The 12,746-nt window shown below is 40.9% G+C and overlaps 1 protein-coding gene across 3 annotated transcripts in view; it reads left to right on the top strand.

Annotated features, from left to right (window-relative positions):
• LOC139414306 (rho guanine nucleotide exchange factor 10-like protein) overlaps window positions 1–8,963 on the top strand; it is a 161,709-nt gene extending 152,746 nt beyond the window's left edge. For 2 of the 3 annotated variants that reach the window (XM_071162224.1, XM_071162223.1), the window contains exons 25-26: window positions 5,363–5,485; window positions 5,635–8,961. In XM_071162224.1, coding sequence (XP_071018325.1) covers window positions 5,363–5,485; window positions 5,635–6,179 — 668 coding nt within the window. In that variant the 3' untranslated portion in view covers window positions 6,180–8,961. Of the gene's footprint in view, window positions 1–5,362; window positions 5,486–5,634 lie in introns of all 3 variants that reach the window. The other variant, XM_071162225.1, reaches the window with a different exon arrangement.
• The last annotated feature ends 3,783 nt before the right edge of the window (window positions 8,964–12,746 follow it).

Genomic DNA, 12,746 nt, shown 5'->3' with positions numbered 1-12,746 from the left:
AACAGCACAATTGGTAGTTCCCAGGGTATTTACAAACAGCACAATTGGTAGTTACCATGGTATTTACAAACAGCACAATTGGTAGTTCCCAGGGTATTTACAAACAGCACAATTGGTAGTTACCAGGGTATTTACAAACAGCACAGGAATGAAATCAACAACATGTATTGATCACATATGTACTAATGCTGCAGAAATGTGCTTTAAAGCAGAATCCAAATCCATAGGATGTAGTGATCGCAATATAATAGCCATATCTAGGAAAACCAAAGTTCCAAAGGCTGGGCCTAAAATAGTGTATAAGAGGTCATACTTAGGTCAGCTTATTCCAGTTACTAATAAGCACGCACTCATTAAGAAAATGACTGTAAAAACAGTTAAATCCCCTTGGATTGATGAGGAATTGAAAAATGGTATGTTTGAGAGGGAAACTATACTTTGAAACAAAGATCAAGTATATAAAGAATGATAGATGACATTTTGGGGAAAAAAGCCAACTTGGATCCAAATCAAATTTATTTAATCCATCATTCATTGAATCAGATGGCTCATTTGTCACAAAACCCATTGGTATTGCCAACTACTTTAATGACTTTTTCATTGGCAAGATAGACAAACTTACTGTAGGGATAACATGCCAGCAACAAATGCTAACACTACACATCCAATTATATCTGACCAAATTATGAAAGACAAGAATTGTACTTTTGATTTTCCATAAAGTCAGTGTGGAAGAGGTGAAAAATGTATTGTTGTCTATCAACAATGACAAGCCACCGGGGTCTGACCATCTGGATGGAAAATTACTGAGGATAGTCCTAAATATTATCAAATCTATTATCAAATATTATCAAATCTAAAAGCATTGTATTTAGGACAAATCATTCACTAAATACTAAACCTCAACTACATCTCGTAATGAATAATGTGGAAATTGAACAAGTTGAGGTAACCTAACTGCTTGGAGTTACCCTGGATTGTAAACTGTCATGGTCAAAACACATTGATGCAACAGTAGCTAAGATGGGGAGAAGTCTGTCCATAATAAAGCGTTGCTCTGCATTCTTAACAACACTAACAACAAGGCAAATCCTATATGCCCTTTTTTTGTCGCACCTGGACTACTGTTCAGTATTGTGGTCTGTGACCACAAAGAGGGACTTGGGCAAATTGCAGTTGGCTCAGAACAGGGCAGCATGGCTGGCCCTTAAAAGTACACAGAGAGCTAACATTAATGACATGCATGTCAATCTCTCATGGCTCAAAGTGGAAGAGAGATTGACATCATCATTACTTGTTTTCGTAAGAGGTGTTGACAAGCTGAAGGTACCGAGCTGTCTGTTAGGGATAGCCCCCCTTTTTTTCAATTTTCGCCTAAATGACCTACCCAAATCTGTAGCTCAGGCCCTGAAGTAAGAATATGCATATTCTTGGTACCATTAGAAAGGAAACACTTTGAAGTTTGTGGAAATGTGAATTGAATGTAGGAGAATATAATACAATAGATCTGGTAGAAGAAAATATGCTATCTTTGAAATGCTAGAGAAAGGTCCCGGTTCTAGCCATCACCCTGGTTGTAATTCAGATAGTGTCCACAAGATGGCAGCAGTGCATGTGCAAAGTTTCAGACAGATAGCTTGAAGTATGAGTGAACTACAATATTTTTAGTGTGAAGTCCCCAGGTACATTTGGGCAAATCGTGAAGGAGACATTCGCATTAATATTACATTTTCCTGCAAGAATATCGTCAAATCTGTATACTTGGACTTGATTCAGCTTTCCAAGTATTAGTAGCCATATAATAAGTTCAACATTTGCAAAACAACCAGTTTTCATAACTTCATAACTCTGAATACTCTTATAATTGTTGTCCAAAATGAAAAGGCATGCTGTCGTACAAGGTTAGTAGCTACATTTTACAACATATACATGGTTTCCAGATACTCCTGTAAAGCCCAGCTCATTGGCTATCTAGCTAGCTTTGTTTGACCCCGATTGGTGCTTATTTGACAAAGATAGGGATGACCACCCGGGATGACCACCAGCGTCATCAGCGTGCCATGAAGGCGTCGCTCTCTGACCAAATTTGGTGTCCCTAATGATATAGTGAAGTCTTGTTACGTTCTAGGATCTCTGAGGTATACATATGAACGTGATTTGACTCGTTGAAACAACGTTTAGGGTGAGATTTTCACAGATTCCTTTCTTTGCAAATTGAATGAGTGGATATACAAAATCGATGGTGCATGCTATATGGACCTTTTTAGGATATGAAAAATGATCTTATCTAACAAAACGGCACTTCATGTTATCTCTGGGACCCTTTGGATGATAAATCAGATTAAGATTTCAGAATGTAAGTACATATTTCACCTTCAGAGGTGAATTTATCAAACCTATCACGGTGAAAAAAAGTGTTTTGTTGTTAGGAGCTCTCCTCAAACAATAGCATGGCATTTTTTTCCTCAGTAATAGCTACTGTAAATTGAACAGTGCAGTTATATTAACGAGGATTTAAGCTTTTAGCTGATACAAGACACTTATATGTACTGAAATTGGTTGTTTCTCTAAAATCTGCGGTCTTAACATGAGGCTCTGCATGATTTACACCCAGAGGACAGCCGCCAGGACTTAGTGTGGGTGAGGAGTCGGACAGCAGAGTTTTGAACCATTGAGTTGATACTGGAGAGCAGTAAGTTGCAGTGGTCAAGACAGGAGGAGAATAATACATATATGAGCGTTTCAGGAACAGGATGGGAGAGTGAGGACCTGACTTTGGCAATGTTGCAGAGGTGGCAGCAATACTGGGTGATTTGAAAAGCCATAGTCAATCAATCAATAGTATAAAAAATATTTTTGCAAAAATGTTTATTTTATATTTACAATCTGTAGAAGCTATGAGAATTTGTTTGTGAAGCATCACAGCACAGTTGAATAATATATGGCAAATAGAAATACAAAATGGATGATGTTGAGAGATAGATGGGAGAGGTTGATTGGAGCTGAAGGGTGGGACTAATAGCAAAATAAAACATGTAAAACATACGGGGTCTGTAAAATGTATATATGTTCAGAACTTTTGTGAAATAGCACAGTTACAAATAGAAACTGGATGGACATCAGAAATAGAGGAAGGACTAAAAACAAACATAATATACAGTAACTATTGTAAAATAGACTGTGTATGTAAAATGTGTACAAGATGTATAAATTGAAGGTAAAAGCGGAAGTGTTTATTAGTTTACTCCATTTGGGGGATCGGTGGTAGTGTTTGCGGGGAATAATAATAATAGTATATTCTTTAAAAAAGTATTTATGTCTATATAGGTATGTGTTTGTGTATGCATGTGTGTATGGATATATATATTTACCCCAAAAATATATGGGGGATTGGAAATGATGCATACAATTACATTGATGGAACCAATATTCTTTCCGCAATATTAAGCTGATCCACCCCTTAAAAATAAAATGTTGCAGAGGTGAAAAATTAGGATTAGACAGTGTCTTATGTGGTGATCAAAGGAGAGGGTGGAGTCCAGGATGACGCCATGGCTGCGTGAGTGGGGGGAGGGAGAGACAGTGTTATCATCAATGGTGAGGGTGAGGTTTCCAGCTTTGGTGAGGGTGGATTTGGTGCCTATGAGGAGGAGTTCCGTTTTATCACTGTTGAGCTTGAGGAAGTTTTGTTGCATTCATGTTTTTATTGCAGAGAGGCAGGATTTAATGTGGTCAGAAGTAAGTTGAAAAGGGATTTGGTGCGGAGGTAGATCTGGGTGTTATCGGCATAGCAGTGGAATTTAAGGTAGAAGTGACAGAGGATCTGACCAAGGGCGAGGAGGAAGAGTAAGGGGCCCAGCACAGAGCCCTGGGGGACACCCTGTGTAACTGCAGTTGAGGTGTGGCCATTAAGGGAGATGTAGTGGGTCCGGTTTGTGAGGTATGATTGTAGCTAGGAGAGTATAGTGCCTTCAACGCTCAGACCCTAAAGCCTAGTGAGGGGATCTGATGGCTCACTGTGCCAAAATCGGTACCCAGGTCGAGGAGAATCAGGATATTGAGGGCATCAGCATCAGCAGAGGTGAGGTCATTGACAACTTTGAGGAGTGCAGTTTAAGTACTGTGGAGGGGATGGAAACCAGACTGGAGGGGCTCTATTATAACAATAATTAGGTGGGCACTTAAATTTGTCCCATTTCACACATGCACAAGTGCAGTGGTGGAAAAAGTATCCAATTGTCATACTTCAGTAAAAGTAAAGATACCATAATAGGAAATTACTCAAGTAAAAGTGAAAGTCACATAGTAAAATACTACTTTAGTACAAGTTTTGGTTTTTAATATACTTAAGTATCAAAAGTAAATGTAATTACTAAAATATACTTAAGTATCAAAAGTAAAAGTATAAATAATTTCACTAACCAGATGGCACAATTTTCTTGTTTTTTTTAATTTACGGATAGCCAGGGGCACACTCCAAAACTCAGACATAATTTACAAACTAAGCATTTGTGTTTAGTAAGTCTGCCAGATAAGAGGCAGTAGGGATGACCAAGGATGTTTTCTTGACGTGTGTGACTTGGACCATTTTCCTGTCCTGCTAAGCATTTTCAAAATGTAATGTACTTTTGGTTATCAGGGAAAATGTATAGCGTTAAAAATGCATAATTTTCTTTAGGAATGTAGTGAAGTATAAGTAAAAGTTGTCAACAACATAGTAAAGTAAAGACCAAAAATGACTTAATTAGTACTTTTACTTAAGAACTTTACACCACTGAAAATTATTATAAAACACTTTTGCATATCCCATTCCCCCTGAGACACCCTTGGAGAGTGGCGTTAAGTGCCTTGCTCAAGGGCACACTGACAAATTTTTCACCTACTCTGGGATTTGAACCAGCAACCTTTCAATTACTAACCAATTACTGACCTAACCACTAGGCTACTTGCCACCCATATATAGGTTGTTGATTAGTAGGTGGGTTTGTAATTGGGAGGCAACAGTCCGTTCCAGAGTCTTGGCAAGGAAGGGGAGGTTGGAAATGAAGTGTGTAATGGAGTGAGTGTACCAGATCATATTTATCAAGAATATCAACATGAGGGGGACAGGTAACCTAGCAGTTAGTGCATTGGGCCATTAACTGAAAGGTTGCTAGTTTGAATACCCAAGCCAACAATGTGAAAAGTATGTCGGTGTGCCCTTGAGCAATTTGCTCCAGGGGTGCTATACTTCTATGGCTGACCTTGTAAAACAACACATTTCACTACACCTTATCGGGTTTTGTTGACAACAAAACATATATTTATAATGTTTAGGCAGTACTTAACAAAAAACCCATGTTTCCCTATTCCTATGTTGTAGGCCAGAAGAGCATGCGTGTCACCAGCCTGCTCATCTACCAGGGGCTGCTGTGGGTGGGCACTGTTCAGGGAATCATCATCACTCTGCCCGTGCCCAAACTGGAGGGCATCCCCAAAATAACAGGTACAGATGACGGAGGAGGATATGATGAGTCAAGGGGCCTGTGAACATTTTTCACTGTGAAAAGTGATCCATTATAAAAATCGTGCTAGTTGCTTCTGGGGGTATGTATGTCACCATTGTTCTTTTCTGATTGTATCTCTGTCCTGCAGGAAAGGGGATGATCTCTCTGAATGCCCACTGTGGTCCGGTGGATTTCCTGGTTGCCACGTCCAGCACCCTGTCCCCAGAGCTACTGAAGAGGGATTCTGTGGCGGACGGACCCGACTCTGCCTGCGGAGAGGAGGACCGCAGTTACTCCTCCTCCCAGGAGTCTCTGCCGCAATCAGGCTCCTCCCAGGGGGAGGGGGGGGGCAAGGGGCTGGGTGTGCTGCTACAGTACAGGTTGCGCTCCACTTCGGGGTTGCCAGGGCGACCGCTAACGGTGAGGGGCGATGAAGCATCGGACTCCTCCCTGGAGTCTTTGGAGCACAGCCTGGAGGACGGCTCAATCTATGAGTTCAGTGACGACCCAGAGATGTGGGTGCAGGGACGCCCCTGTGAGCGGGATGGGGGGCGCAGGGACAGGGTGATTTCGGCAGCGGTCATATCTGGGGGCAGGGGTTTCCACAGACTGAGGGAAGGGACAACGGAGCGGGCGGGGGTGGAGTCTTCAGAAACAACCCTGATGATGTGGGAACTACCACTGACAGTGTGATCTGGGTATCAACATTCAGGCAGTGTTGAGGGGAGAAGCAGATCTTTGCCCCAGCCCTGAATCCTCTCCATCCTGTAATGCCAGGAACATGAACCCTGTGAAAGCAGGACATTAGTGCTGGCACAGAGCACAAGGCCAGGCTGATGACTATTTGTGTTAGGGAGCTCCTGCATGCTCCATCTGAGGAGACCTGCTGGTGACCTGTGAGGCATGGGGCACTGCCATCCCATTGGTGGATCTGGATGACCCTGCAAACTCATTCTCAGCCACAGGCCCAGAGCCTTTCTTGTGACAGCTTAAACTGGTCCTCTCCCCTCCTTACAAGTATGGATATGCCGAAATCAAGCATCATCAGAGCTGACAGTGCTTGCCTCACACAGATTTCTCTCCCACGGTTGACAGCCTTCCTTTGTGAGTAAGAATGGACCACATTTTTTTGAGAGTGACACTTTGTTGAATCTACCATGCTGCAATGCCGAAGATGGACCTCTTTTATTTGAAGCCATCTGTTTAGGGCTGAGAAAAGCTGAGAAACTACTGTAGGTGTTATTTAGTTATATTAGTTCAGAAAACCTCAAGCACTCCCTGGCAATGTGAAATATGTGAAATGTCTGTCATAAATAGGTAGGTTATCTGAGATATGAGAGGGAAAAGAAGGCAATGTCTTTGTGTCCTGGTCTATCAGAGTTTAGTAGTTTTACATTTAAATGTTCCCATTTGTATTACTACAAAGTGCAAAATGCACACCATACATGTTTCTTGTGGATGACGATGATATTGTCCATTTTAAGTCAGTTAAAGCAAATACATATCCACACCAGCATGATAATATGCAACAGACTGCATTTAACCTACGTTACACATCAAAAGGCCTACTGAATTCAGTACAAAAGACAACGGCTACAACTGCTGCAGCCACCCAGACGTCATTAGTGGCTGTGTGGAGGCACCTAAAATGGAGAATGCTTTGTATGGGTTTTTGTGGCAATTTAACACACACAAACCTTTGATAAATCTATCCCCTAGTGTCTTTAAGCATTTTTATCTCCTTTCCTTCACTCCCTGTTTGAAGCCATTGCCATCGGTGGTTTGGTGTGCTAACAGAGACATGGTAATCTCTTGCCCTGTTTCTGTTTCTATTTTATTCTGCTACAACGGAAATGGCCTACCTTTGACAATGTCTTTGAAAATAGTTGATTGACAAATTAATTGAGATGTTTGGCTATGAATGCATGGTGTTGAAGACTTAGTGTTATTTTGCATTTCCCATGCTGCTGGATGGAAATGATGGTTGATTCCATATTTTGTCACCACTTCTGTAGAATATGTTGTATAATTCCCTTTACATCTCCATACCCGAGTTCTCTTTTTCATCCCAGTAGAAGGTCCTGCTTTCTATGGTTCTGAAACATTATTTTATTTTACTTCGTCTCCCCGGCATTAAAATACAGTTGCTTTGTTTAACAGGTCAAGGTCAACAGAAAACATAACTCAGTACAGTGTTGCGTTGTTTCTATAAAAATGTACAGTGCACATGAGAAAAGCTGTAGAAAGCGTACTGTACAAGACTTGTTTAGTGTTCCTATGATAATACTATTCTACAACACTATTCTGGAGGTCACCCACATGTCAAGGTTATTTGGATGTAGCCAGAGTGTATGATTGAGTAACCTTTATGTAGTATACATCATTGGCGGTCGGTGCCATTTAAGATGAGGGAGGCCAATCTTTTTTTTTTTTAATGAGAATGGCCTTATTTCTATTACAACATATTGGAGGACTGTCATTCACATTCTATTCACCCAGCTCAATGTAACATTGATAGGTTTAGGCTACTACATGATACTCAAGTGTTCCCTATACCCATCATGAGGTTACAACCTAGCTTCCGAATTAAAGTTTACGACGTACATGTAGGTGCACAGGTTGAGAGAGAAATTACATATTCAATATCGCCTTGCAGACTCTTGCCTGCATCTAGTTGATCTAGGGTGTAATCATTAGTCCAACAGTTGCAAATGAGAGTTTCTGTTAGACAAATTCAGGTATGTTTATCCTCGTTTCATTCTGTTTGCTTCCATTTAAGTTTTGCAAAAGAATCGGCAAAATGAATACACCCCTGACCACCAGTTCACTTTCATAGCAGCCACATACAAACAGCATGATAATTTGCTTGTTGTATAATTCCTTCTCGCATCTACAGTACGCATTCTCATCATCTTATACTTTCCCTTTCTCTTGTGGGATTCATATCTTAATGTGTATCTTAATGTGTGTCCGTCCTCTCATCCTTTCCCATCATTTTAGCCTCAATATTATTTTATCTATTCACACTCATAAATGGAGATTGTCTATTATAACTTTACACTCATACTAACCACGCTGTCTGTTCCTATAAAACAAAATTTGCAGCTACTAGAAGCTACCCATACTTTGACTTTCATTCACATAATTGAAAATAATGTGCCCTTATAATATTATAGACTTTGACACCCCTGTGGTAGAGAAAGAGGCTTCTGATAAGTCACTCGGTTTAACTTTTGAACATCATGAAATAATGTGACTCAGTTGTATACGTGGATAGAGTGAGAGGTCTAACATTAGATGTACAGTATAATGTTAAGTTACATTGCACATATAAAACAATGCTTAACTCCATTAAATGTCAATTCCAATTGCCCTTTGGTACGTTAATGAATACATGTTTACATACTGTACTTTAAAAGTGTTTCATAATTCATGTGTAATATGTCAATGTTAAATAAATACTTCATAGCGATAACATGATATTCCAATTATCTTTTGTGGGGCTCGAATTAAGGTTGGTGTTGATTTGAAGGTATCTTTGCAAGTCTAAGCAGTTAAATTACCAAAAAAACAGCAACATTGTGTGATGCCTAATAACAGTCTAATCTGTCTGTTGAATACCACTGTGTCCAATCTCTTGGCTCATCCGATTTGGAACCGGACTTCACAATTCTCTGTTCGGACAGCCCATGGCAGTGAGGTCCAGCCCAGTCTGTTAGACCTGGTGACCCTCCTTGCGCCATCTGCCCATATGTCTCCACACCACTAGCCTTCCACGTGGTACACCAGCTGCATATCTAATCACTGGCTCTCTACAGTTTGGGAGACGTTCTCTCTGTGTAGAATTGCTGTCTGCCAACCCAGCCCAAGCAGCAGCTGACGACCCTGCTTACTACAGTTTCTGGATGGCCTGGTTGGCCATTAGGACTGTGTGCTACAAACCCCTGACCTGCCAGTTGCATGTCCTCAACACCCCTCTCTTGTCCTCATGTCTCCTCATGAATAGCTATGATAGCACCCTGCTGACAGCAGCTGATAAACAGGGGAATGTCTTCAGCTAATAATGTTGATCAGCTAATAATCATGTTTTCCCCACTGTAACCTACTCTCTGCAACAGAAGAGAATGGATCATAATATGCTTCAACAGTCTTTGAGTGTGAATAATCCACATTGTTGTTCGCTTCTCCTTATTTCTCTTCATTTTCACAGCAATTTCTCATTTACCAAGCTGTTCACTCTTATTAGGCCTCCCCTGGGGAGAACTGCTAACCACAGAAGACAATGCAGAGGCAGAATGAAGAACACACGCACCCTGTGCTGCTGTACCTGTACAGTGCCCCAAACCATGCATAGAACAGGGAACATATTACGGATCTGATAAAGCTCTGCTGAATTGCACCTTGTACCTGGGTCAGCAATAGAACGCATCCTTCCCTGCAAGCAAAACGACACACTGAGAAAAAGCCCAAAATGCTGCGCAAGCTTTCGCTGTCAAATAGAACTCAAACAGTAGTGCATTATGTTCCAGGGGAACTTCACAAACCCCTTTCTAAACCTTTCTAATGATATTTTTCCCAATTAACCCTGCCCCAAGAGAGATTTGACTATCTTGAGCCCCAGCTTTGCACCTATGAAGCTGGCGGCGTCACTCTCCCTGCATCTCAGGTATAATTTGCATGGCTCGGTCAAGGCTAAACTGGAGCGAATGAAGCGATGCAGTTTGAAGGTCTTCATGCTTTATCTATTGGCTCCAAAAAGCTGGGCATATTTGCATTGCTTTTCATTTCCGCCGGCTCAGCAGTACCCATGATAAAGGAAGAACAGCACAATGTACCAACTATCCTGGACAAAGAGGCTGGGGCTGACGATTTGCATTAAGAGAATACAAAGATAGGGCCCACATACACAGTGATATTGGGTGTTATTATGGGCCTCCATCAAAGCTCTTAGTGTATGTCTGTCCATAGAAACAAATATTAGGAATAGGCACAGCAATGGGCTTAGATCTGGTTTATGTGATGGCAAATGTTGGTAATACTGATCATTTAAATCTCATATGAATAAGCTTAGGCCTATATTTCTCAGAGGTTTCTAGAAGCCACAACTTAGATGGAAAGCTACTGAGGATGGTAGCTGACTCTATAGCCACTTCTATCTGTTATATCTTTAATCTGAGCATAGAGGAATGTTTTTGTCCTCAGACCTGGTGGGAAGCCAACGTCATTCCGCTACAGAAGAGTGGTAAAGCAGCCTTTATTGGTTCTAACAGCAGACCTTTCAGGTTGCTGCCAACTCTTAGCAAACTGTTGGAAAAAATGGAGTTTTAAAAAATACAATATTTCTCTGTAAATAAATTAACAACATACTTTCAGCATGCGTATACAGAAGGGCACTCAACATGTACTGCACTGATGATTAGTTGAAATTGATAATAAGATTGTGAGAGATGTACTGTTAGATTTCAGTGACCATAATCTGTTGTTGAGAAAACATATGTGTTATGGCTTTTCAACCTCTGCCACATCATGGATCCAAAGCTGCTGTATCTATCTAATAGAACTCAGAGGGTTTTCTTTAATGGAAGCTTTTATAATGTCAATCATGTAAAGTGTGGTGTACCGCAGGGCAGCACTCTAGGCCCTCTAATCTTTCTATTTTTACCAATGACCTGCCACTAACATTAAACAAAGCATGTGTGTCCATGTATGCTGATGATTAAACCATATAGAGTGGGGAGAACAAGTATTTGATACACTGCCGATTTTGCAGGTTTTCCTACTTACAAAGCATGTCTGTAATGTTTATCATAGGTATCACACTTCAACTGTGAGAGACGGAATCTAAAACAAAAATCCAGAAAATCACATTGTATGATTTCTAAGTAATTAATTTGCATTTTATTGCATGACATAAGTATTTGATACACCAGAAAAGTAGAACTTAATATTTGGTACAGAAACCTTTGTTTGCAATTACAGAGATCATACGTTTCCTGTAGTTCTTGACCAGGTTTGTCCACACACTCAATCCAACAGTATGCTTTCAATTGAGCAATTGAGGTTTTAGGTGCCAAGGCACCTAAGGTTGAAGAGGCTCTGTTGCCCCTTCTGCATCACACTGTCTGTATGGGTGGTCCATTTCAGTTTGTCAGTGATGTCTACACCAAGGAACTTGAAGCTTTCCACCTTCTCCACTGCTGTCCCGTCGATGTGGATAAGGGGTTGCATCCTCTGCGGGTTTCCTGGAGTCCACAATCATCTCTTTTGTTTTGTTGACATTGAGTGAGAGGTTAATTTCCTGGCACCACACTCCCAAAGTCCTCACCTCCTCCCTGTAGGCTGTCTAATCATTGTTGGTAATCAATCCTACTACTGTTGTGTCGTCTGCAAACTTGACGATTGAGTGCAAGGCATGCTTGGCCATTAACGAGGGAATCACTGACATGATGTCAGCTGGTCCTTTTGTGGCATGGCTGACATGCAGTGGAAATGTTTTGGGGGGATTCAGTTCATTTGCATGGCAGAGGGACTTTGCAATTAATTGAAATTCATCTGATCACTCTCCATAACATTCTGGAGTATATGCAAATTGCCATCATACAAACTGAGGCAGCAGACTTGGTGAAAATGTATATTTGTGTCATTCTCAAAACTTTTGGCCACGACTGTATAGGTACTGACATGTATGTGTAACTGATAGATGCTCACACACACTACATGTTATTGTTTTTAAATGTAGGTAAAATGTAAAGTATTGTCTGTCGTGTCCTTTTTGTTATGTGTCGGACACCAGTAAAACTCGCTGTCGCCATTGGTGTTGGCTAATGGAGATCCTAATAAATCAAATAAAAAATCTAATTGTACTAAGTTTCCCAGACCGACCTGCCCTGCAGGAGAGAAGTAAGCAGAGGTCCTTGCTCCAACTCCCATCATGCTGCTATAATTGTCAGGCCCATCACTCTCTCATTGCTCTGGGAAGACCTGTCTGTACAAAGTGCTTTGTGGAGGCTCCTGGAGCGACTCACCCAAATATTTTATTTATCGCCTTTTAATCATGCAGAGGATTGATAAAATTTTGATCGCTGTACATTATTCAGCCTGTCTCTAAGGACAAGGTCCGCTCCATGGCTCGACACCATGGGGATATTAAATACTCATCATCTTCAGCGATATATATATATTCATGTCCGGAGACTTGGAGAAGGGCTATTGAAAAATAGGCACATCTTCCTTACACTCTTCATAAAAATAACAATGATA

The sequence above is a fragment of the Oncorhynchus clarkii genome, chromosome 7 (genome assembly GCF_045791955.1).
Source record: "Oncorhynchus clarkii lewisi isolate Uvic-CL-2024 chromosome 7, UVic_Ocla_1.0, whole genome shotgun sequence".
NCBI lineage: Eukaryota > Metazoa > Chordata > Actinopteri > Salmoniformes > Salmonidae > Oncorhynchus > Oncorhynchus clarkii.
The sequence above is the reverse complement of the archived record's forward strand: the minus strand, read 5'-3'. Positions and strand labels throughout refer to the sequence as shown.